Source organism: Cyclopterus lumpus, chromosome 4 (genome assembly GCF_009769545.1).
Source record: "Cyclopterus lumpus isolate fCycLum1 chromosome 4, fCycLum1.pri, whole genome shotgun sequence".
NCBI classification, from domain to species: Eukaryota; Metazoa; Chordata; class Actinopteri; order Perciformes; family Cyclopteridae; genus Cyclopterus; species Cyclopterus lumpus.
Window position 1 is genome coordinate 15,780,233 of NC_046969.1, and position 27,943 is coordinate 15,808,175.

The following is a 27,943-nucleotide window of genomic DNA, read 5'->3' on the forward strand; positions in this document are numbered from 1 at the left end:
TCCCGGAGCCGCTGGTTTGCTCCTCCGGGCTGGTGCTTCGAGTTATACCGGTTTAGGGAGTTTACTCCACTCCGCGGATATAAACCAGAGCCGTGCACGACCACACAGCTTTGGAGTCGTGTAGCACATCACGCTCTCCTTTCCCCACGAGCAAAGGCACGTTTCAAACTGTCCGTGGACAAAGCTCGGCGACATGTCGCTGCGTTTGGGTCGAGCCGCGCTGCTGTCGGGATTATGTCAACAGAGGCGTTTCGTGGAGAGACGGGAATGAACACGCATCTTCAAATCTAGGATTATAGCAGCCAATAAACACGATGGATGATCGACGGAAAAAGAAGCTGACATTCTTCACCATTGGGCTTATATTTCTTCTCAGCGGTGTGGAATATGGTAAAATTAGTTTATTTTGAATGAATCGCGTTCCCTTTGAAATCTAAATGTTTACATTTCTGTGCTAACAACATATAGTTATTCCGTGCATGTAAAGCTATAAAGTTATCACTAATCCTAATTGACTATTTGTTCCTAATGTAGAGTGGTTATTAAAGGTCCTTGGGTATTGTTATAATGGTAATAACACCTTTAACTTCTCTCAATACAATTCAGAAGGATAAGATGTATTCCAGGACTCTTGTGTTAGATTGCATTTCATTTTTTTTCTTCCATTGTCACTCCTGTAGGTATAATGTCCTAATAACTTAAACAAAGAAGCACGATTCAATTGTACAACATGGTTTTATCAGATTCCTCTGCCACGGTTTAGTTTGGTTCATTAGGAGCTACAGCATTGCGGCTTAAAGTGTGTCTTATGACCCACGAGTTGAATTTGGAATCTATTGAGTCATTGAAATGGAGAAGGAGCAACCGCTCTCTCAGAATTACTAGCACTGACATGGAACACATTTAAAGTGGCACCTAGAACTAAAACATACAGACATCTAATCTATTGTTTCAGCCACTGATACATGTCACTATAGGTCTCAGGAGAGTCACATGGTTGCAATAAACACTGATGAGATGCCACAAGGATGCAGCCCAACAAAGCCACAGTATGGCCGATTGACTCCACATAGGAAATGATGAATTAGCATCGCTGAGTTAGGCAATGTAGGATCAGCAGATTTATAATCCAATGTTCACTTCATATGTGTTGTCCAGCTGTTTTGAAATCAGACACTGAAGTGTAACACTACTACAGATGAAAGTGCACTTCAGAAGGCAAATCAAAACTAATTCTCCTTCCTTTTGAGTCCCCAGCGGTAATATTGCCCACCATATGGAGGTATTTGCAGACATTGGATGCAGCACCTTACTTTCTGGGTTTGGCCCTGTCGGCATTCAGCTTGAGCGGTCTCCTGACGGGACCGCTGTTTGGCCACTGGTCCGACCGAACACGGACCACCAAGAAGATCATCTTATTTGCCAACGTTTTTGAGATGATTGGTGAGTCCACTCATATTTGTATGCACACCACTACTGCCTTGAAACCGTATTCCTATTTTGAATACACAACTTCATTTGTTGTTCTAACTTTATTTCTCTCCAACTTTTTGCTCTCCAGGTAATTTTATGTACTTCATGGGCTTCTCTAAGTGGCTGTTGCTGTCAAGCAGACTTGTGGCAGGTGGGTATGCACCAAATGACACTCTGACTTAGTACTCATTTAGCTGGTGGCAAGCCAGTAGAATACACCTTTTATACCAGTATAGCCTGGCAGTATCATTATGTAAAGATTACAATTTTACTTGTAAATAAAATGTTGCTGTTCAGTATATTTTAGATGTGACGCATATTTAACCAACACAATATCATTGGTAACATTAGAATGTGTGGTTGACCAGCTAAGTATATCCAAAATGCTTAAAAACACTGACATGCATGTTTCTCTTTGTAAGAATACTCCATAGTAGCCACAAATCCTCAAATGTCCTCACATTGATAATGCGTTGAAACCTTTACCTGTGGTGATACAGTATGTCACTTTACCTCTGATGTTGGGTATTTTAGGTATATAATATTAATAATACATTATGTGAGATAATACCACAAGAATGTACATCCTCTGCAGAGCTCCAGGTTTCAACCCCAATATTTCAGTACTGTAATTTACTCATGAAATATGTATTTTCTCCAGGAATCGGCACAGGTGCTGGCTCGTCGATCTTTGGCTTCCTGACCCGAAGCACTTCCCCTGAGGACCGCGCCACTGCATTTGCTGCTGTCATGGCATGTCGACAAGCTGGCCTTTTGATTGGTCAGTGCGCCTCTGCTTTCTTCAAATAGCCTGTATGATTATAGTTGCTTTTAGATTATTTTGTTACTTTCCAAGATTGTGATTGATAATTAGCAAATATTTTGTGCTGACATATGGTTCAAATGCATGTTTTAACATTGGCTTTGAAACAGGTCCAGCATTTAACATCTTCCTGAGGCTGTCTGATTTCCACCTGGGTCCTTTTGTGGTCAATAAATATACTGCGCCAGGGGTAAGGGTCCGCTTTCTGTTGTTTCCACTTTGCAGCACAGCCTACGGACCCTCAATGTCGTAACTCTTTATCCATCTCCTGCAGTTGTTCATGTGCCTGATGTGGACTCTCCTTCAAGTGGCGGTGATCTTCATGTACTGGGACCTTCCGCCTCTGGAGAAGGGCAAGGCCAAAGGGAGTCTTCCAAGCCAGAGCGGGGAGGAGGAGGAGGATGATCATCAAGGGATTGTGAAAGAGGACAATGATGAGGAAAAGCCGCTAATGGGGTCGCAGGAGCTGGGAGGGTCCTACGGCTCAGTTGTGACAGCCGACCCACCCGGGTACGACTCCTCTTCTGCCTCAAATGCCACGTTGAATCATATCTCACCACCGCCGTCTCCCGTGCCACCACCAGAGTCCCATGTGTCTCCCAGCCCTTTTAAGAATGTCAGCATATCCCAAGGTGGGTGGTGTACAGTGTATGTGTCAATATCATAACAACTCAGGGAAAAGTTCTAAAACACAAAATCAACACCTCTGATCCTTTTCGTAGAGTTCCTGAGAGAAGAAGTGGTCGTGCTGCTGGCTGCTCAGTTCATCACCCTCTTCAATCAGACAGCGCTGGAGGTGCAGACATCCGGACAAAAACACACACATACACATAAAAAAAAGTCTCTTTTATGTTTCTTTAGATAAATATGCCTAAAACTAGTAGATTCATCTTTCTGTGTTAAATTAGTTGATTATTGATTCTAAATAATTTAGAATCAAGTGGAACCCTGCTGGGAAAGGAATTATTATGAGATACTTCAGGCACACATTCTTACTCAGGAAGTTTATGTTTTCTTGACTTTATGACAGTTGACTTGTCAATATGTGCTTTTCTGCACCGTACCAACATCTCCCCACATTGCCTCCTCAGACCATGGTCACTCCGATGACCCAGAAGTACTTCAACTACGGGGAGCTGGAGAACAGTGTGATGTACTGCCTGTGCAGTGTGGAGGTGATCGCTGGCTTCCTGTTTGTGCGCTGGCTGAGCCAGCGTGTTGCTGAGCGAGTAGTCCTGGCCATCGGTCTGACCATTTGCAACATCTCTGCTGTCTGGTGCCTCGTCTTCTTGGCTAAACCCCTAGGTCAGACTGCACAGAATAAACGTTTGCGATTTTACACATGGATCTTCATCAACTGTAACTGATGCTGCTACAAAACCCGGATCTCCCACAAAGAGTCACTTTAATGGTGCATTATTTACTGATGCAGCCTGTTTGATAAAGCAGGTTTACATGTTTATTTGAATAACTTTGCTAAATATAGAACAGCCTCAAATCTGGTAAACACACACTGAATACCATAGATGTATACGTTCTACAACAACCATCCCGGTCAAACTCTTGAAATACCCCATTAGAACTTGGCTGTATCAGTGTTTTGGTGTTTTCTGTTGCAGGTAGTTCCCCATGGCAGTTAACGGAGTTCATCATTGGGGTGTTTCTGCAGGTTTTGGGTTTGCCGTTTGTAGCCGTGGCTCAGGTTTCCCTCTTCTCTAAAATTACTTCTGAGAAAACACAAGGTGAGAAACTGCACCGTCCATTGGAAAATAGGGATCATCGCGTTGTTTGGTGTGTTGAGTCTTTGTGCCTTGCTTGCATTGCAGGTTTCAGTCAGGGAGTGCGTCGCTCGGTGGGAGGTCTAGCTACCATCCTGGGCCCTCTGTGGGCTGGTGGCCTAACCGAGAACTTGTACGTCATGTTGGGGGTCATGATGGCTCTGCTGTTACTGATGACGGTATGCAACAGGAAACCAAAAGATGTCATCAATGTGTGTTTTGGCGAATTGTTAGTAAATGCACCCTGTGAGGGTTAAAACAGACTATTTCGCCACCAACGTCTTGGCATTATTATTGTGCACATATTTGATCAAATCTAATTTAGTGGAACCTTAATAACCACTAGGGCTGTGCAGTGAATCTCAATACTTTTGTAGGTAATTGCTTTGATTTAGTCATTTAATATGTAAGATACAGAACTTACAATGGATGACATTATTTGTGTAAATGTGGATCTTATTTCTGTTTCAAGCTAAAATTCAAATAATAATTCAATTAGCATAAATAGGAAACAAACAAAGCTCATGAAAGGGTTTCCAGTTGGGACCAGGAGATGCAAGTTGCCAGCAGCTTCTCTTGCACTCGGCAACAAACGAGCATAACAAGATGCTTATAATGCCTGTAATGAAGCGTGGGCAAACCATAGTCCAGCAACCAAATGTTTCCACTTTCACTGAAAAAAAAAGAAAACGCTGTGTGTGTGTGTGAGTGAGTAAACAGGTGAAAAGGAGTCCACCTTTCCTTTAAATTAGGCCCACCGGGACGCTCCCTTCACAGCCGTGTCTTTTCTGTCTTTCATTTTGTCATTGTTAATGTCATGCTGTGACATCACCGACAGCCCTGAAGCTTCAAGGTTTAAGGTTTCTCCAAATCTGTCAGTTTGCAGGATTCATTTTGCAGCCGAGTGAAGTGAAGTGCTTTGTGTGAAGATCAATTATTTTCTCAGGCATCAGACTTTTTGATATTTATTCTCGTATATCATTTTCAAATTCACGAGAAATCCTTTTATAGAAAACTTATTTTCATGAGATTTCTACATGTCCTCTTCTTTCTTGTATTAAAACTAGTCTAATATTGTCTTATACAGGTGATGCTGGCTTTCTCATACGACCGGCTAGTTGCACCAGCTACAGAGGAGCAAGTGGACGACTCGGACAACTGTGGCTAATGCGATGCAATAATAATGGATATGGAAGGTAGCCTTTTATGAACATAATATATTTAGTAAAGATGACATTGACTTACCATTATGTTTCCAAAAACAATAAGACCTGCGTTTTATTAATGCAAGATACATTCTTGCATGTATACATGGTATAACGCAGGAACAATACAAATGCCTCCACAGTTTCACCTTCTGCATTGGGACAAGCATGCAGGGGGATTCCACCCACACACCAACATCACACACACCTCACACCTCACTTCCTCCTGGCAGATTACTTAATACTTGGACTGCTCCGATTTGTCTGCAGAGGTTAATCAATAGACTCGTATGGTGTATATCTACATTTCCCATGGAAATATGGAATCTTGCTGTGTGTGCAAGGTTTAGATGAAAAACCTTTCCATCCTTTTGTGTTCCGGTATTACACTTGGTGCATCACGCTCTGATTTTAATGACCACACTGAATGTGTGTGGATTTAGATGACCCATGCCCTTGAGCTTTAAGGTTTTAAATGAGCTGTTTAGCTTTGATACTTGATAAAAAAAACATGAAGACCGGATGTGTTGACTCCTCAGCATTTAAAATATGTATCAAGATGAAATTACCACAGGTTTCTTTATGTGGGAATTTAGAAAAAACAGGCTTTATTATCCTCCAAATTAAAATATTTGTAGTTTAGACCAATATGTTACCTGCTGATACATCAGAAGGAATTCAACTAATTTCAATCCACTACTTTACTCATATTTATTCCATCTACGTCTGTTATAATAAAGGACAAAGGCTAATTTTTTACTAACATAAAATAACTGAATTAATGTGGGTTTTAACAATTTGTTATCCTGAGTCTTTATTGTCCTATTCTGCATTTGAAACTTCACACTAATACAATTCTCAGGGAAACACTAAATACAACAGAGATTATAATTCATGATCTTCCTAATCTTAAAGGCTGACAAAGGACAACACAAGTGTTCTGCTTAAAAAGAAATCGAATCGTTTGCTGCTGATGTAGTACTTATCCTCAACACTAGTGGGCACTCTTAGTCTTTCTATTAACTATATCCCCGTCTTTCCTGCTGAGCCTAATGCTTGTAGTGTAACCTCAGACGGTCTGAACTGTCGGTCAGGTGCACTATCCCACACAAACACATTTAGGGAACTGCTTCATTGGGAACTTTGTTGTGCAAAAATAGTATAGTTGTTGTTTTAGTACAAACAATGAACACCAATCAGGGAAATAACTATTGTTATATCTCTTGGTGATTTGTTCAGGTTTTATAATCACAAAACATATGTTATATACTATTTCTAAAAAATATTTTGGCCCCTAACATGTTCATGCAATTTGTTTTTATTTCCATGTCTCTTTACAGAAAAAAATTAACTTCATTTGCACTACATTGGCTTGTATTTCGTTATTCTCAAGAAACGGAGTGTGTGTGTGCCGTGCACAGAAAAAAATCGTAATGCTATTAATTATAATATAATTTACAAGAAAATATAGAAGAGTATTATGTATTAATGTATTAATACATTCATATTTAATATACAGTGTTTATTTAAGATCATGCCTTTTTTTAGTATGTAAAATGTTATCAACTGAAGGGCTTACAAATTGAAAAAAAGAGTACTGTTTATATGGAATTATATATATATATATATATATATATATTTATATTTACATTTAATTTGTGATAATATTTACAATGGTAACCCCCCCCCCCCCACACACACACACACACGCACACACTTTATATAACAGGAGTGCTATTTGTGAAAGATGAATATGCTGAGACATTAATTACAATAATTTTTTTTATTATTGTTATTTTCTTTTCCAACATTTGTATTATTTTTTCTTTTCAAGATTCATTTTTTTCAATGTTGGTTGTAAGATTCAGAATATATCTTTATAGTCATCGTCAATTTATTATTCTTTAGGTCCAGTATTTTTTTCATTTGTAAGGGACTATGAACAAAATATCGATAAAGATATTATTTTTTTTATGTTAAACATAAATTGTTACAACGTTAGTTCCAAGCTTATATTACTAATTGTCTATAATGTGGACAATATTAATGACAATGGTTATTATAAATCTATTAATAAAAAAATAATCTAATAAATCTTTTTTCCAAATGTTTATTTTCCCTATAGATGATGGATGCACCACAATATTTAATTTACAATCCAGTAGGATAATTTTAACTGACATTATTTTCTTGTTTTTAATATATGGATATTTCTTTGATAATAATCTATACATGTGCAATATATATTGTACATATAATCAGAATTTACTCATGTATATATTTTGATTTTATTTTTAGTACATATTTATAGATAAATATTGGTTTTCTATACGATTCTATAATGCAAATTTAATAAAATGTATTTGTGACATGCAATATTATGTTGGAAGTGTCTCTGCAATTATATGTAAAAATAGCATGCATTATCTAAGAAAAAATATACATTTTATTCAATATTTTGAAAAATCAACATAATATATAAAAAATATATATATATAATGTTACTTAGAAGGAATCTTATTACATAAATAGACCACAGACCTTCTTAGTTTGCAGATTATTTTAGACCACAGCATGTTTTTACAAACGTGGCATGAAAACCAGCACATTTATAAACCTGGTGTTCTTAACATTGTTCTTAAAGGTTAATGGGTAGGTGCACGGGGCCCACTGGAGGTCGCTGTGACCTCGCCACCAGAACCAGAAAGTAGGGCGTAGTTGGCGTCTTTCTCACTCATGATGACACGCCGCTTGTCTGATGACGTGTTGGCGAATGGGTGTGGCCATAGACGTGAACTTTTGTTGAACCCGTTTTTGTGTTGGGCGGGGCAGGCTCAGAAATGTTACGACACAGGGCCAGTTAAAGGGATATTATTATCTTCTTTTTTCCCCGTAACTGGAACCCCCCACCACCACACACACAGCCTACAGCGGCAGTCTGACCGAACAGTGACCCTGCGTATCAGGGTCAGAGCTATCGAACACGTTGTGTGTCATATCGGCAGCGGCTGTTGGGTTAAGTTTGGTGAGCTCACTCCTCCTTCCCTGCCAATCACAGGGACATGGTACGAGGCATATACAGCCAACTTCAACGATGAGAATGGACGTGAACTGTTTATGAACTGTCTTTTTCTTCAACTAGAGAGGGCAGCGAGGGCAGCGAGGGTAGCGAGGGCATGTTGAGTTCAGTGGGACTTAAATGTCTTTTGTTTTTTTTTCAATCTCATTGCCCTAACTGGGGGATGATGCACTTGCAGGACATTGCAGCTCAGTCTAACATACATATTTTACTCATGGGAGTGTGGACAAAGGCACACTGCAGCAACAGCCACCACTTTTCCCACATATCTCCCTTTTCTTGCTCTTGCACTTTACAAGACCCTCTCTCCATTCATTGGACAACTTAGCAGTTCATGAATAACACCTTCAATTTGGTCATTATAAGACTTTCATGACGGTAGTTGAGATGGGTAATAAATGGATAGAAGGGCTCTTAAACCTGGACTTCAAAGCTTTTGAGCTGCCAAGCGTATGAAATATTTAGTTTGTGCTCTAGTGTCACGGATTCTTAATGTTTTTGCGAAAACTGCTTGAGCCACAGTCAAATCAAAATGGTGGCACCGACAGAAACCTGTGAAAGTCTGTGAGTGTCCCTGTATGAGTAGCACTTGAAACTTGTGTTAATAATACATATGTCACTCCGCAGAGCTGCGACATCTGGAAAGCAAGACAGTTATGGGGAAAAAGGGACTTGCAGACTGCTTGAGTTGTGGGATATGCTGCGACAGGATGTCTGCCATAGCAAAGGGTAACATACAATGCAATCTCATGCCACAATTAGACTTTAATCGAGTTAAAAAGGTCATCTGGAGAATCCAGTTTGGTTTGGTTGCTGTGAGAAATGGAAGTCCAGCTGAAAATGTAGTCTCCATTTTGGTCACCCAAGGCTGTGTGACATGCAGGACTCTTTCTCCGTTGGTCCCATCAGGAAAGCACGGTTGTGTAACGCTTCTTCTGACTGAATGAATTATGAAGTCTGCGTAGCCTATGGCCGGGGCACCGCGGACACACGGGCACACAGGGCACCCGGGTCTGTGTTGTACAAGCTAGCCAGCTGCTTTTGCCAAATGTGTCATGCTTCAGTCATCTTCAGTGCTGGAAGTTTTCTCTCTTTGATCATAAGACATCATGCACTTGCTCTGGATTTGTAATGCTGATGGTCTTTTTGATCCTTGAAATGCCACGAGTTCTGTTTCAAGTCTTGACCCGCGTGGTCAATGAGAGTAGAGCGGGACAGGAGGGATTTAGGACACTTATGTCCCATTTGACACCTTTTCTAACTCTTTATGTTGGCCGGTTTTTGAAAAGAATACTAATTTGTGCTTTTCATTGTAGCTCTATTCTATCTTCTTTCCTTTCTTTTATGCATCTCAGTGAATCTCCCAATTCCTCACATGAAACATTGTGTTGGCTATGTTTTGAAGATAGGTCTGCTCTGGAGGTATAAATGAGATTATTTGTTGAGGTAAACACATTATGAATGGAGACAGAAAAAAAAAAAGAGGACCCACCAAACAGCGAGAGGATGAGAAAAATATAATCGCCTTATACTTTGTCTTTTGTTGCCATTGAAGTTTAGGAAGCTGGAATATTTCCTGAATATATTTTCTCTTCAGGGTTAACTAATATCCAATCTCCCCATTTTTGTCACATACTTCTGACTACTTCTGACAACCATCATCCCACCCAGGCAACAACGATGTACCGCCACCCTCCCAGAACAGAGATTACCAGCCCATCTGTATCACCAGAGCCAGGCCACGCTAAGCCGATGGGAGCCCTGCTCAGCAAGGCACCGCCGCAATTGTTAACCCTGATTAACTTGATGTGGCGTTCAGTAGAGGGAACAGTGTGAAAATCGAGCCAGTGCCGTGACCCACTGCCCTGCCGCTGAACCAAGGGGGAATCGGGCAAACTTGGGGAGGGCAGATGGGAACAGGAGCCAAGAAAAAAGAGAGAGGAGTGAAAACAGAACGAAAAGAGAGACAGAGTCAAAAAGATTAAGGCGGCTTAATGCTTCTCTCAAATATTACGCAGGAGGAACATATATATATATATATGCACATACGAATCTTTCTCTGTTTTAATGCAATGAAAAGTGGGTGTCGGGTACAATATGGACGCCGGCGTTAAAACATAATGTGGTATGCCTTTCAGTGCCCCAGCGACGGGCTTCTGTAGAGCTGCTGGATGCAACAGGACACCAAAGATTCAGTTATAGTGAGATTATCATTACACAGAAGAGACGGTGTCGATGTTTACTGCATATTTGTACGTCTTGGATACTCATACAAGACTCACTTACCTCCAATAAAATAAAGATTTAGTTTGTGTATTGTCCCCGACATACTGCTGCTTGTTCTGTTTTGTCTTTTAACGTGACAAGAAACCATGATTGTTTCTTCTACAACCGTATTATGGTCGTATTTTGGTATATCTGTAGCGTTAAATAATTAAACATGTAATTCCTTGTCCGTGCTATGGATAATGCTCTTTTATATGCCTTTCAGTGTAATGTCCTTTGTATGACTTCTCACAGAAGAGACTCACATTTAGACTGTTTGCACATTAAGATGCATTTGCTCATCTTGCTTTGTACCTAGAAATGCGTTGCTGCCAATGGCTCAGTCTGAAAGGTCAAGTTAGACCATATGTCAACAGCAATGCGAGCCTTTATATTTTGGTTATGACATATTGCAGGACCAAGCTGACAGGAAGCCATCAGGCATGTTGCCTGGCAGGAATTCATCTTGTGTATTTGAATTTTAGCTTCATGTAAAAATACCGAGAATAGAATATGGGCCAGTGTGTTTTTACACTGATGTTTTACCCACAAGCTATGTTGCACTTGAATGAGCGAATGTTTCAGTGCAGATTTTTTCAGCACATATAGTTGAGAGACAATACATTATGTTTTTTTTCAATTGAAATCAAATTTAGGTGCATGTATGATATGTATTCAAGTGTCTATCTATTAAAAAAATAATATGTAAATGTTCGTAATAGATACAAATGTGGCGAACGCAGCCGTCATGTACGACATGGCCAGTCACATGACATTAGACTTCTGAACAACCTGCTGGCATTTTCTTGTGTGAACGAACGTGACGTGTGTGACCACAGACTGCAGCGTATATTTGTACATCTTTATCTGTTGCTAAAAGATTGAAAGGAACACATTTATTTATTGAAATAATTTGGGTGGACATACCGTATAAACTTAAACCTAAAATTGGACCTATCAAGCACTTTCATTTTCGCTAAAACACACTACATTCCTTTACAGTGTATTTCTATTTTAAAATAAAGGCCCACATTTTTTTTAAATACAGTTGAGGTTTTTATATTAAATCCAAATGAGACTTTGAAACTGTATTTCATTTACATTTGTTACATTTGCACTTAAAACTGTCAACATTGTGTTAGAAATGTTTTCATATATGTATGCTAGAATATTTATACAAAATCTATAAGTAGTATATGTGCCAAAATAATGAAAATGTATTTATTTACATGTCACCTTAGCTGTCATGCTACATGGTGGGGTGGGGGTGTTGTTATATTAGGACGCTTTAGGGAAATATTACCTTTGTGCATTTGTAATGACATCCCCAAACAAATGCAGAGATAATAACATGTAGAGCCCTGTAACAACTGCCTCGCTCAGCTCCTGGACATTTCTCCTTTGACCGAATAACGAACCTGCTTCTGGCATCAGTTGAGAAGCAGCTTTTCCAAACTAACTCAACTGAACCACTGCTTTGCCTTACTTGGATGCTTCCTGGCTCCCTTGTTAAACTCCAAAAAAAAAAATATTATCACACTGAGAAATGAATCATACATTCTGTGAGAATGAGTACAGAATATAATGTAAATAGCCAAGTGAATGTGTTTGTAAGATTGATACAGTGTCATGAATGTGAGACCTTTATATTTGAACTAATTACAGCTTTGACCACATGCATGAGTGACTGTTGCATTGTATCAGGAGCCTGTGTTCTGCAAGTCATCATAACTGGAGTAAATGCAGAGAAGAGTATGGATGGAAACATATAGAGGACCTGGTGGTCAGATGGCATGTGCTGTCACTACATCCAGTGTGTGAATAGCTGTGAGCTTGAAGGACAATACCAGTGACATGGCATGTTGAAACCCATTTACTTCCGTTTAAATATCTCTTTTATTACTGTAGCTGTTTTGAAAACTATGCTGTAGTGTTTTTAGAGTTAATATTTTGCCTTCAAGGGAGCCTTTGGTTTTCATCAGTTCCATCTGGCAAAAACTAAAATCAGTTGCAGACTCTTTAAACTTGCTTACGTTGTCTAATCCATCACAGTCACTGATTTCAATAACGTGTCTTTATTGTTACAAGGTAATGCCGTTTAAATGTAGATTGATAGGGAAAGTCTGGAGTGTGTTTTCTCAACGATAATGCAACTTTGACAAATTCTGAAACTATGCAGCACCGTTTCCAAAGTTTTCAGAAACTGTAGTTGAAGTGTTAAAACATTTTCAAACACTTTAAGCAAAATAGTTGAACTTCTACCACTAGTTATGATAAATCTACTTGGGGACGAAATGGCTGAAATAAAAAATGTAGATGTTCTAAAATCATCTTGTGCGTTCATGTCAAGTACGTATTTCATCCCATTATGTGGCGTTAACATAAGATCATCTTGTTCTGTCAGATGAGAACATTCCTAGCCTGATGTCTAATAAAATACTAACACGCCTGAAGATTTGCTTTAAACTGCAGTTTATTTCATTAGAAGTGAGAAATTAAAGTGAATTAACTACAAAAGAAACTAAAACCTGGGTATACCAAGGCAGTAGTTGACGGAGGCATCAGTTGATCCCCGTTGAGTCGGGTCTTTCCTTCATTTGCTCTGAACTTTTTTTAAGGTGCAACGCAAACTTGCTGAGCTTACGTTGCAAAGCCGGAGATCGATTCTTTTAGAGCTGCAGGTGAGATCTAACCCTGAGCTCAACAACAAACAGTCAAGGACACCCTCCTTCAAATACGACCAGTCTTGTGAGAACATTGTTGTTTTCTGGACTGGGGATTTCTCAGACTGGTCCGGGTTAGACCGGGTGGACATTGAGAGAGGCAGACAGGAGGGTTAGAGAGCAGAGAGAGAACGTGTGAGGCAGCAATGGAGGCTGCAGGAGTCTTAAAGGAAAGGAGGGGCCTGGGACACCCAGCATTAAAAAGCAGTGACCCAGGATTAAGCGCGGTGGACAGTAGCAGGTTGATTTGATCGGGCAGTGCTATGTTGTTAAATCGCTCATTAAATCCAATTAGCGAGAGGCAGAGGGAGACAGAAAGGAGGGAGTGGAGGAGGCAGGAGAACTTGCTCCTGAGTAAGATTGCGTGCCAAGTCGAGCAGGTGACAAAACTCCAACTCTGAACTCCTGACCTAGCGGTGGGACTCCCCACGTCTCCTCTCTTTTTCCACCCTTCTCCTCCCCTCGTTCTTTCTCAGCTGCCCACTTGCCACTTTCACCTGCGACCTCTCTTGTCTTTGTGCCGCCGCAGTGAGGTGTGATAGTGCTGGACATGCCAAAGAGCGTTGTGTCGGACCAGCCTTACATGCAAAATACACGGCCAAGCCAATGAATGTCTCATCAAATTAAAGTGAACCAGCGCCTGAGTGTTGCTCTCATGTTGTGCCGAGACACTGCGGTCACACCAGAGCGGTGCCAAGACAAATGCCCCGCAATTGCACCGCATAACACCGCCCTGCTGTGGCCTCTCAATAACCTCGCTGTAAAAGTGAACCGTGGACAATGCCTGGATTTAATGCCGGTTTTCCACCACACTCTATTTCATTTCTCTTCTCAACTTAATCTTCTTCCTTTTCATGGTTTAGAATATTTTTGTCTCCAAAATGGAGTACATTGGTTAAGGCACAAACAAACAAGGACGGATTATGAGAGACTTTGATAACTTTTTCTCACAAAGTCTCATTTGGTTTGGTGATCTGTGAGTTCATTCTGTTTATTTCCCAGACTGTCATAACACCACTGCTCTTATGCAAATTGTTTTTCCAACTCATGTTTCACTGTTTGTCCCTTATCTGTGATTCACGTGTCACGTACTCTACGTTGCCTGTCGTCTCTAATCCAAATCCTCTGCCCTTTTCTCAAAGGTATTTTACCCTATTCCCAAGACCTGAGCTAAGAAACCACATTTAGTAGACCTAAATTAATAATTGTTAATTTATAATATATAAATTGTCTTATTAATTATTAAACATTACATGTGTTAGTACATATGTGACATGGTGTTACAGCTTTAAACTGGTAAATACAAATCCTATGACAGCAAAATGACTCTATGAAAGGCTCTCTCATGTAGTTGCCTCTGAGTTTAAATTATTATACGATGTAGTATCCAGCTAGATCAATCGGGTTGTTAGAAATTCACTGGACAATCTTACATCTGGATTGTTTGGCAAAAATATATTTTTGCAATAACTATCGTCAGGATTTCAGAAATACCGAGGCCATGAGAGTCCTGAAGATGATATTTGCACCTACAAATATGTAAATGTTTCTAGTAATCAATATGTTTCAATTTGTTTTGTAAATCAACTGTCCCATTAAAAATCAATTGTGTAACATTTTTTATTAATTTAAAAGGATCAGTATGACCCACAGGTTCTCTGAATGATTGGTCAAATTACTCCAATAAATTCTGGTGGGAAAATTGTTGAGCATTTCTTCCCCTGAAAACCTTAACATTTCAAGATTAAATATGTATTTATTTGTATTAAATTAAACCTATATTCAATCAATAAACCACATTACATCTATGTATATTTATTTATCTTACACACATTGGGCAATTGGAGAAATTGTCCTGATACATGATAGTTTGTTTAGATGGCCAAATGATTTGTGGAGTGATATCTGTCTGCCCTATGCCATTAACAATATATTATTGTATATCTAGCCTACTTATTATTGACAATGTTTTCCTGTTACAAAGTCAACAACCATACAGTATGTCAACTAATTTTACAAAACTACTGTTTCATAAGTGTAAAGGGCCAAAGATGGTGCCCTTCGGAACCCCTCTGACTCCATTGTGTTTACTGAGTGGTAACGTATTCTCTGGAGATACATTTCAATTAAGACAATCCATTTGGGTGTTAGACCATACGCATGTAAAAACCTTCTCCTTGAGTACTTCTGTAAATATTTAATGGCAGTTAGCTGTGTGATTAACTAAATGGACTAAGAACCAAACCAAAGCACACACTGAGGTGAGGTACACTCCAGTGAAATGAGGTGACTAATTAACTGTCAAGTCATTTCTGTGTTCACAGCCAAAACATGTGTTATGTAAATTTGTGAGAAAAGTATAACTGGCAAGAAATCATCATAGGATTTATCTGTGAAGCAAACACGCAGCTGTTGTGGCAAAGATATTACTCACTTAGCTATTTCATTTTTTTCAAACAAAATATTTGTGTCATAAGTTTTAAATGTACATTGTGTAACTTGCAGACCATGTGGACTCCGTATGCCTTTTATTTTACATGCTTTACTATTTATTATACTGTGTTTTTTTCTATATGATCTGCTGATCTTGGTGCTTTTTTATAATGTCTTAGTTTTACTCTTGTATGCTTATCACAGACTGCTCTCATGTATCTCCCTGTCCTTTCTACGTGTAGACATGTACTCATTCCTTCTGGGTCTGTATGCAGATTTTATGGGGCCTTGAATCTTTAAAATCATTGCTTTAAATGACTTGTTATGGACTCGGGAGCTGCTTTGGTTATCTGTCCCTCAGGTCAGTGTGAATTAGTGCTGGCAGAAGTGTTCTTAGGCTCTCTTTACTGTTACAGCCACAACAAAATGATTTAAACTTCTCTTAATGGACTCAAACTTACAGTAAAAAAAACATATATATTTACAGATTTAACTACCTTTGGCTTATGAAGCTGCTGATTTAACGAGAATATTGTTTCTGACTGAGGTGTCAATCTAGAACTACTGAATTTGGTGTTGTAGCCAACTATATTTTTATTTACAAATATTTTTGTCCTATTTTAAACAATTTAAAAAGCAGCAGCATCCTCTCAAGTATTTATAAACAATGCTTTAAATTAAAACAAAATGATGAAAAGTATATTTTATGTTTATCTTTATAGTAACATGCACAAGTACAGTTCATGTTTACTACAGTTTTGAGATATTACAGATACATTGTGAGGCATTTCATATTCAATGACACATTTTTGACATAATTATTAACTTTACTCATTACTTTGGCAAAGTGAAATTCAACTTTGAATAAAGATAAATAAATTACAGAAATAAATAAGAAAACACTTGAATGCAAATAATATAAAAATGTAACAAAACAAGATAGCTGTGTGTTTTACATGTTTTGTTTTGTCAGCCGCACACTTTACCTTCTACCTTTATGTACCGCCTTACATGTGCAAAAGACTAAAAGAGTATCCGTGCTCACACAGCGACAGCGTCATCATCTTCAGCAAGTTGAAGACTTTTTTAGTTGTTAAGATCAGATGTTGCAAATGTGCCCAGTCTAATTTTTAGAAGAGTGCTCAAGTCGTTTAAATGGTAAGAGGTGCAAGTAAAACAAAATTGTGTGGGGTATTTCATTTCTTGGATTATGTATGGCCTGTGAACAAATTGAGTGGCATTTTTTGCTAGAATGGGAAACTTCTTAATGTTCTTTTTTTTAATAGTTTTGTAACACACGTACATTGCCCATTTGCTGATTTTTTTAAATTCTATTTTTCGAAGTAGTTTTATTTGGACAGTACTGCTACGCTGTGTCTGAGACATTATGTAGCACCTGACCATTTAACTGTAACGTTTTGATAACTAAGTCCTGCAGTCAGAGTGGTGGACCGGTGGTCTTACTCTTAATCTCAGTGGGTCGTTGAATCGTGTTTGAGAAGCTCTTCACACATATTTGTCTTTAAAATTCTCTCACATGATAATGTTTCTGTGTTCAGCAACTAAACTATATGAAAGGTATTCTTATGGGTTTACATGGTGCTGTTTTGGACTCAATCTGCCTTGGATTTAGCATTTCGCCGATGCCGGCTTCTTTCACTAAGTGTTACTATAAAGACGGGAAGCAAAGACCAAAAGTGCCACACAGCGAATGAACTTTTCACCCTTCATTTTAGTGTTCTCTGTAAATGTCCGCCAGCTAGCAGAACATAGACACATTGCAGAGATCTGGGATCAGTGGGCAGCGGGGTCATGGTGGACTCAAGTAACGGAGACCGAGCTTGCTGTGCCTTAAATGATGACTTGGTGCCCTCGTTAATATTGGGCTTTATGTCTTTCTGCACCGCCCGAGGAAGTCCTCCAGGCCTTTGGAGTCACATTAAAAATCAGCATAACATTTTCTCGACCTCTGCTATTCTCTACTCTGTTCACTTGATTCTCAGATAAAACAGACAGTTATAACACTTGACAAACTCCCCTTTATGTATAACATCACAAACGACCCAGACAGTTAGGGTTTCTCCGAATATTCAGGATACTACCTCGGCTTCTTTTCCTCAATATGTATCAGCGTGGCTGAGGGGGACAGTTAAACCAAATCTCTTTGCCAATCCCTCAAGGAAAGTAGAGAGAACTTTCCTAACAGGCTCTTCATCCCAGAATAGATGACAACTTTGACACTGATGTGTCATGTCTCAGTAGTTCAGACATGGACGGCGGCCTGCCTGGCTTAATGCAGCGCAGACAGCGAGCCAACAGAGGTACACAAGGAACGCGGGGGGGCATTAAACAATCCTATCTGTGGATCCACTGTGGGCTGAACAAAGGATTGAGCCTCATTAAGATAAGAGTGTCCACTAAAGCAGACCAGTTGTTGTGTGAAAATGCAGTCAGGGAGGCCGCCGAGTGGCAACGGCCCATTTTCTTTTCTCTCTAAATAGCTGTGTGCCTTTCCAGTGCATCATGTCTTTGCTAGCACTGAGCATGCTCATTAGCATCTCCCCTCCATTCTCCTTCATCACGTCCTCATTGCTGCCAGTCATGTGTGTGTGTCGGGACAACAATGATACACATTGACAATGAGCCCGGCTGTGTTCCCAATGTGCCGCAGAGCAGAAGTAATGCACAGAAGATGCACAACAAACACAAAATCCTGGGTCAGCTCACTTGGGACCACAGTATTGGACACCATTTTCCACACCATAATTTTTCTGATTTACATACTTTTGTTTGCTTGTTATTTTACTCTTTTCAGTATTAGATTAATTTATTATTCATTTATCTCTAGGGTTTTTTGACAAATTAAAAGCTTATGATACTAGACAATATATAAAACCACCAACATCATTCCTATCAATTATTACAAAAGGAAATAAAAAACACACAATTAAACTGGCACACATTTGATGAAATAAACGAATACATTTTTAAAAATAGTTTTATTTTTTTGTCTAATTTTTAATAGATGTTTGTTTTTCCCCTAAAACGGATTAATATTGAATTTGTGTGTGTAAGAACCAACAACACTGACACACACCAAACCTCAAAAAGACATTAACAAACCACACAAAATACCTTATTTCAGCAACAATAATTCAAATTAAACTAAATTACTTTTTATTCTCTAATGCAGGATTTCATATATTAATAAATATTGAATAACACCTGCTCCTTCAAAACACAGTTTCAATATTTTGATTTAAAGGAATACCAGTGGAATTTATATGTTAACTACCTAACAACTAAAAACACAAATTAAAATAAAAGACACCTCTCTACAAACACTACTTACCGGCTGCCATGATGAATTTGAAAAGTTATGTTGATTAAAAGCCAAAATATAGGCCTTTTCTAGCCTATCTTCAAGACTTAATAAAGTAATGCTTGACTTTCAGTAGAAATATGTGAAATTGTAAAATGTTATATATATATATATATATATATATATATATATTATATGTTATATATATTATATATATATATATAATATATCCATCCATCCATTTTCAATACCGCTTATCCTCATTAGGGTCGCGGGGGCACTGGAGCCTATCCCAGCTGACATAGGGCGAAGGCAGGGGACACCCTGGACAGGCCGCCAGTCCATCGAGGATATATAATATATATATATATATAATATATATATAACATATATTATATATGTATATATATTATATATATATATTATATATTATATATATATTTGCAAAAATAAGGATATGTACATGAAATACACTCATCCAGTCTCTGCATGACATAATCACCGACATACAAATTCATATTTATTAAGTAAAACTAGACTAAACCACATCCAATTGTTATATTTAATGGAACTCAATATTAACTTTACCAGTAGTACTAACCCCACTGTATTTACAGTTTCTACAAGATATGTTTTATTTAGGCTCACAAATAGATCAGAAAATTCAGAAGGGCTGTTGGGGGAAATTATAAATAACATGAAATGACTGGGGAGGTTAAAAGATAGACCTGGGAGGTATTCCTTTAGAAAAAAACAGATATTTAAAATATATGAAATGTTCTCTTCTTTCTCAATGTGCATGTTTATTATACAGTGGTCCGACCTTGTGGCAGCGGAACCTGCGAGCCTTTCGAACGCTCTCTGTTGACATCATCACCAACAGATAGGATGCTTAAAACTAACAAACACATTTCTCAACTCATGTGTATAAGCTTTATTATTAGAGAATAAAAAGAAGCTTAGCTGTAAACTCAGACAGCATGAACTCTGATTTACGCAGGGTTCACACAAAGGCCATTGGTTCAAATTAGCTGAAAGATTTACAGGGCCGATTGGACTATTTCTTGAATGACAGATATGCTCCACTAGGGGGCAATATTTTACCTCGCTTTGAGCAATGTTGCTGTTCAGGGCAGAGTAATGAATGAAGAGAGAAAGAGAGTGAGAGAGATATGACCCTGTGATGAACTGCAAATCTGCTGGGAGCTCAGCGGGGCATTGCTGACTGCTTAAATGCCAACCCTCCACCTGCGACTGGAGAACAGCAACAATGATGCATCTATATGTGTGTGAGCGACTGTGATTCTATTTACATGTGTTTGTATTTGTATTCCTCAATAAGTGAGCATTAGGCGGGGTTATGGGTGTGGTTAATCATGCAAACATGTGGCCAGCAGTGCAGCAAACACAAGGTCCTGTACATCCCAAATTTCCGGTTTGTCCACTTTGTCATATCCCTATTTATTTCTACAGATGAAGAACATTTTCCTCACAGATTAAATTGAGACTATATAAGCCGCTTGCTGCCAGATCATTTCTCTAAACAATCCCGTGGCCCCCTTTTTTTTTCTCTCCACTTTCTGGACTTTTTTTTTACCCCCCCTTTTATTTGGCTCCCTCTCCTCACTTTTCTCCATCTCTTTATTTAGTTTTCTAACAAAAGCCAGGGCCGGGAGGCACATGATTAGGCTGCCACTAATTGGTTTCAGATCCACAGGTTTGGATCAGCACCGTGCTGGCTTTAGCCAAAGTATTGCTAACATCTGCATTGAGAGTGGGTCGCTGAGATCCCGAGTGTGTTGAGCCGCTTGGCCCACCATCAGTTTTTCCTCACAGAGCCATGGACCTGCCATCACGCACAGTGCTCCGGGGCCAGACGAGCGCACAAGTATGACAGCTTTCATGTGCAAGCCAAACTTTGATCAGAGGACCTCCATATCGACACCTTTCATGGTTTGTTAGCACCTTGACAGTGAAGACGCAGGACAGCTGAGGCGTCTGCAGAGTGACGTAAATTACCGACCAGCGTGGAGAGAAGGCTAAGGTTAAGAGAGGCGGGGCAGACATGGGGATTAGTGAGTGGGGTCTGCCTGCCATATTTTCTTCCTTCATGGCCCCCAGGCACAGAAACTCACATGCAATGACTCACGCAAAAAAAATACCAACATATAAGGCAGAAACACACTCGTACTTGTCACTGCTAATACACTCTGTCAGTGTGCAGCGTGTTTTCTGGGGAGGAATTTTATGATTTCCTACGCCATGGAGATTGTTTTGGCGAAGCCCCCCAGTTTGTTTCAACTTAACGCAGTGACATGAGTTGGCAGCCATTGGGGTTGGGTGGACTGCAATGCTGGGCAGAGACAATGGAAGACAAGGAAAAGATAATGTAAAAAAAACTAATAACAAAACCGGAAAAATGGAAGGACACCTGCATGATCACATAACATGTCTTCCTTCCCCCATGGCCATTTCCAACCCAGAAAACCAATACCTCACAGGTTGTCAGTGGGTGAAGGATGGTTGGTGGCCATTAAGATTGTGGAGTGATAGCATGCCCACCAGTACACAGACTTTGCAGGCAGGAAACACTTGGGAGGCTGCCATTGGATTTGAGACAGCCGCTACAAGGGGCTCCTGCCAATAATCGGACAGTTCTCGAACGTAAAATACTAATTTGGTTAACCCCTTATATAACCTGACAGGTTCGGCAAGAACACGCTTGTTTACCATAAGGGCCTGAGGGGATTGCAGGGGGAGGCCTGGATACACAACTGCCCTGTCATAACTGTGAGGCTCACCATGCCACTACACCTTTGTACTGAGCGACAGCATAGCAGGAGATCCGGTGCCTTTGCTCAAGATTCTTCAAGGACCACAATACATTTGCTACAAACTATTTGCTCTATATGAACTATCATTATTAATAGTTTAACACTTTCTTCAAGGTGAAAAGAGAGGGCAGAGATCATAAAAAGTGTGACCACTGTGGTATTTCATACTGGTTTATAAATGTCACAAATACTGTCATATTTGTTCATGAGAGTCTGCATTACTTATTCATTCTGCATATCTTTTGAGTTGGTTGGATGAGTAGAACTGACAACTTTCCAGTTACGAACCCACTATCTCTATCGCTGACTTCTCGCGTTACACCCCCTGCTGGTGCCACCCTGGTGGCCTCCCACTAATCTGAAGACCTCTTCGCCGCTGTTTCCCACTGTTGAGTTCTGTGTCGCCCTCCTGCTGCTTCTCTACCAATCTCCTGACAAGTTCTTCGACGATCCTCCTGTTGCTCCTCCACCGTCTACTTATCGTCCCTCCGTCACTGTCACGCAGGCAACCACCTTGGGGACCAGAAGTTGGAGATTGTTAAGTTCCATCTAATGGGAGAAGAAGTGACTTTCAGGTGAGCTGGGGACATTAAAGGGCTGAGGTGAACTGATGTATGCTTATTATCCACTTTAGAGGCACACATTCATGAATGCCTCCAAAGTAATTGGCCACAAGAGTGGTGTGGGTTGGATGTATGCTCAGTTTGTGTCTTTGAGTGTCTAGAAAAACGCTATATAAATTAGTAAGTATTATTATTATTATGATTATTAAGGGAGGAAAAGCAGAAACACTTCTCGACAACCAGAGTGGAGAGCGCGTACATTCAACAACTTGCAATAATTTATTGAAATCCATCAATACATTGTTTAAATCTTTTTTCTGGAATATTTGTTCTGCCTTCGGAAATATTATTTTCCCATTGCACAAAAGTTGAAGACAATAAAAAAATCCAATTGAACTGTTGGTCTCCATGTTTAACCGGGCCGTTCAGTGTTGCAATGTCAGCTAACAAGATGGCAGATGTCTGCCTCAAATTCACCACTACCTAATAGAGATTACATGAAGAAATTCTCTTGCTGAATTAAGGACACTTTTTTTCTTCATATTTCATTTCCAACCTCATATTTGGCAAGCAAACAGCCTAATATCAGGCATATGGTTATACGTCCAAAAGGGACTTGCCTCAGACCGATATTGGCAAGTTATTTGCGGACAGCTTTTCATTCCAACCCTCCATCAGATAACTGAACAAAATAAATCAGAAGATTTGATTGAAAGGGACAATTTCCCTGCTTCAATGTTGTGTGACATTATAAGGCAGGCGAGGAGGGGAAAAATGACTTTCAAAATGAATCAACATTCATCACATGCCATTTTTTTTGTTTTCTTTAAAGCTTTTTGTGGAAATACAATCCTGGGACCATTTTACTAAGTTGGAGTCACCTTATCCTCGCTCTGTGCCCGATGGCAGCCCTCTCACACTCTGAACCTCTTCCAAGCACAACAACCAGGGACTTTACACAGCATGAGGAAAAACTGATATAATGTGATCTCTTTTTTTTTTCGTCACTCCTATGCTCACAATGTAAGTCTCTCGCTCTCCTCTGCTGGCACTGGCACATCCAATCAAATTGGTTGGAGGGGAATGGAATTGCTGTGATGGGCCATGTGTCCCTAAATTCATTGAAGATAGAGACTGGAGACCGGAGTTCATAGCCACTCCTTCACCCCCTTTGCTTTTCGTAATCCCGGCTAGAAACCAAAGCGTGGAACAAAGGGCAGTGTGTGTCGCCAAAAGACGTTACAATAACAAAACATAACAAAAATGGCTTGGAACACCAAAACCCCTCATCAAGGCAATGGAGGGAGGCCATTGGAACAAGTCACAAGAGTGGTGTGCGTTTGCATCTGTGTGCACGGACAGCCCACCAGTTCCACTCATGGGTAACAGATGGTGCCTTATCATTGGCCAGGATCGGCCGCGCAGCACACATTCCTAGACATGCTGGTAATGCCTTTTGTGATGTTTGACTATAGCTAACTTCACATAGAATTACACATCGAATTACCGCCATAGTGCGCTGTCATTACTACATTAGCAGTGTTGAACTGAGCACACTGAGGGGCATTTGTTCAGATAATTGATGTCTATTGATTGAACAAGCTATTACACCTTTCTGTGTGATTTCTTTTTAATTACGCATCCGTGCCAGCATCCGTTACCACCAGCATGACCCATTTGTGCCTGTGAACAAGTGCCCACCATACAAACATGCTTTCTCACCTGGCCGTCCTAATAGCTGGCCTTTAGTAGCCACCCTCCCCCTCCCCCCTTTTAATAATGCCCTTTTATTCTTGAACACATTATTAAACACTGTCACTCAGGCTAAATACCAGGAATAGTTGGATAAGAGCCGAAACAGGGATGGGGGGATAGAAAAGGGGGGATATGGTACAGAGACTACTCTGAGTGATGGATCTGGTTGAGTCCATAAATGCTGGTGTTGTGAATAGAGAGAGAAAGGTAAAAGCTGGGAGGCTGAAGGAAGGTTGGAGGGAGGCCAAGTGCATTATAGCTGGGGTGAGGAGTTCATGCTGGAGTGCAGCAGGGGGGCCGATGTTCACTCTGACTGCACGGCACGATGGCTGGTCAGCAAGGAAGATGATTGACACCTGGTGTAACTGGATGATTGACAAATGCAGTGGGCATGTTAAAGTCGGTGGGGGTAAAATGATGGTGTGGGTGATGATGTCCTGCGCGTTTGTGTGATTGCAAGAGTGTGTTCTTGAACAGATGTCTATGTGGGCCTTCTGGGGTCTGAACATATGTTGGAGTGCATGCATTTGTCTGGGTGCATTCATGAATGTGTGCCTCCATGAGGTTCAGCTTCTCCTATATTACACATCTGGTATTATTTTAGCAAGAAAGAACTTTCAGGTAATGTAACACATCCTCTGGCAACCATACTGGAGTTTTGCTTGTTGTAATAATGGTAATGAATGCTGGCTGTCCATCTCAACAGAGGAAAGCTTTCTGTCACTTCATTGGAGAAATAGTGCAACATTTTAAGAAATGTGTTCATTTGCTTTCTTGTTGAGTTTTTGATGAGAAGATCAATACAACTTGTTTGTCTGTCAACTGAATATGAAACTAAAGATGTTTCATATTCAGTTTAGCACTTTTTAAAGCTTACTAATAAAAACGTTATATATGTGTTTATTCTATCTGTTAACTTGTTAGTAAGCTATACTTATTAAAATAAATGAAGGGGTTGCGTTTATGCACGCAGAGGTCTGAATATGGCCATTTCTGACATTCAACAATACTGTGTTGTGGCTTTGCAAATGTTGCCACAGAGCTTAAATATATCTGTCATTTTAAAATCTAGCGCTCAGTTGAGCTTTAACTCAACTAAGGCAAATACGGTCTCATTGAATTATGACAAATATATTATGAAGTAAGACAGCTGCCTGACTGTGGTAAGGCAGTTACGGTTGGGTGATAGATTTCCAAAGCCAATGAAAAGCCCTGATGGAGAAATGCTACACTAGTAGCTGACAAAATGACTAATGGCACTACCAAAGTGGCCTTGTTTTGATATTTAATAGCCATATGCCCCCCAGCGAGAGACAAAGCACATGATAAGGCTTAACCAGGGTTGTGACAGGCTTAGCTTTCTGGTTACTGCGAGGAGTGACAGGCTGATGGGGAAAATGAGTCTCCAAAGCATTGTGAGAGTAGCCACAGTGATGTCACCAGAGCAGGGCTTGGCACAAAGACATACACATATGCACACATACAAAGACACAAGGATCACCTGCTTGGAGACAGGGTGGATTATGGGGAATTAGGGGCCACAGTGTGACTTGGCACTGAAACTGGGTGTCCCGTTGTTGTCGGCGCAGGAACCTGAAATTCTGCCAGAACACACTGACACATTCTTACAATAGAAAGCACACAGATGACCGAGGAGAACACTGATACGAACACATGCACAAGGTAAAGACACATGTGTGTCCACGTGCGTGTGCCGACACATGCATGCTGTGCACACTGTACGGTGCGCTTATGTGAGCACACGCACACAGAAATACACAATTTGTTCAACCCGTAACACATTTGGAGACACCCTACATTGTACACACACACACACACACACACACACACACACACACACACACACACACACCAGATCCCAGACTATAAGTGTGCCCCCTATCTAACAGTAGCAACTGTAACAATGGCCAGGCTTAACGGTGCAACAGTAGCCTCCCTGTAGATTGACATATGAAACCGCTGTTCATACAGTGCGACCATTCACAGCCTCACGGTTTGATAACTCATTTTTAGCCAACGCTAACCTGCAGCTGTGCACTGTTATAATTAACAGTGAGGCCTTTACATGAAATGTCAATCCGTATTGAGGCTTTTAGCGACAGGCATATCCAGCAAATGTAAACTGTGATGTGGTATAGTGGTCCGTGGATGGAGGGTATAATTTGATATGAAGAACCTGTTTGATTGCCGTCCTTAAAGATTAATCTTACACTTTAACTTGCAACCTAACCTAACTTTGTATATGTATTTTTTGGAAATACATGCGGCTTTGATAAAAAAACTAAATCAAAACAGTTCACATTACATGATGGTTTTTTTGCATTAACTTCTGTAAAAGCTCCAAAAAATAACAGTTAGTAGACCTTGACTCAATATTTTTAATTTTGTGGCCAAAGCCTTGTTTCCAGGCTCAAATCCAAAATGTTATATATATATATATATATATATATATATATATATATATATATATATATCCATCCATCCATCCATATAAATATGAACTCCTGATTGCTGTTAAAGATATTAAATTATAAGCTTCATATACACACACACACACACACACACACACACACCATACATGTTGGTACAAATACACAAATACAATGGTACAATAGACAGACAAAATAAACAAGGTAATATAAAACCATCCTGAACACTTGCATGTACTTGCGTACACACACACACACACGCACACACACACACACAGACACACACACACACGCACACACACACGTACACACATACACACACACACACACACACACACACATACACACACACACACACACACACACTATCTCTCTCTTACAGTACACTGTACCATGCATATCTCTCACACCCCCTGCCAGTTGTCAGTTATTGCCTTTGAGCACAAGGCCTGAGGGACTAGATTAAATCCTTCTGGAGACAGGATGACGGGTACAGAGGCCTGCGCTGAAGACACACACTGAACACACACTGAACACACACTCACAGACACATTCAACAAATGACGGCATATCCTATGCTAACTATCTCTATATGAAACTCAGTGTTCTTTACTGAGATCTTTTGACAGAACTTTTTCTCCTGAAATGAATTACTTGTCATTCCAATATCTCCCCGTAACAAATGCAATTGTCTTTTTGTTAACAGAAATATTTGAACAGCTCCAAAGCCTGATTAATAACAAGTAACAAGAACCAGAATGTTTAAACTTTTAGTAGACTGTTGCTGAAACCAGGCAGGAAATTAAAAGACCACCAGTAAATATTTCTTGCAAATAATGAGAGATGAAGTAATGTGTGCTCGTAAACATTTCATTCCCTTGGCCTCCAGGGTAATATACCAAATGGCTGATATAGTCTTTATCTGTGTGATATAACGAATCACGAATTAGTGTCTCAGTGTTTTGTGTTGCTATGCTTGACAGACCACTTTAATTCCCTAGTTAATGATTTTCTTTTTCAAATTAAATTGCAATCTACATGGGCCAATGGGGCAGCAGTAACATCAGGTGATTTGAGTAGCTGAATTCTTGAAATTACCCAGTTGCCTAGTTGTGATTTGTGCAGTGTTCCTCCACTGTCTATTGACAAAGTGTGAGCTGCAGATGAGTTCCAGTCATATTTTAGAGGATAGTTTGGTTTTACTCAGCGCATCACAAAGCAGTAGCAGTTCGATAACCGC

General features: G+C 39.9%; 1 protein-coding gene across 6 annotated transcripts; it reads left to right on the forward strand.

Annotated features, from left to right (window-relative positions):
• mfsd8l1 (major facilitator superfamily domain containing 8-like 1) lies at window positions 1-22,510 on the forward strand. Of its 6 annotated transcripts, none has more exons than XM_034531583.1 (12): window positions 1-390; window positions 1,258-1,443; window positions 1,562-1,624; window positions 2,135-2,254; window positions 2,407-2,486; window positions 2,571-2,928; window positions 3,019-3,092; window positions 3,388-3,601; window positions 3,916-4,038; window positions 4,123-4,253; window positions 5,162-5,270; window positions 22,441-22,510. In XM_034531583.1, exons 1-11 carry the CDS (start codon window positions 315-317, stop codon window positions 5,240-5,242), a joined length of 1,506 nt encoding a protein of 501 aa, XP_034387474.1. In that variant the 5' UTR covers window positions 1-314; the 3' UTR covers window positions 5,243-5,270; window positions 22,441-22,510. The 6 variants fall into 6 exon arrangements, with proteins under 6 accessions (XP_034387474.1, XP_034387473.1, XP_034387475.1 ...); XM_034531582.1 differs by lacking the exon at window positions 22,441-22,510 and adding an exon at window positions 10,030-10,304; XM_034531584.1 differs by lacking the exon at window positions 22,441-22,510 and having other exon boundaries at window positions 1,251-1,443; window positions 5,162-6,866.
• Window positions 22,511-27,943: the final 5,433 nt, after the last annotated feature.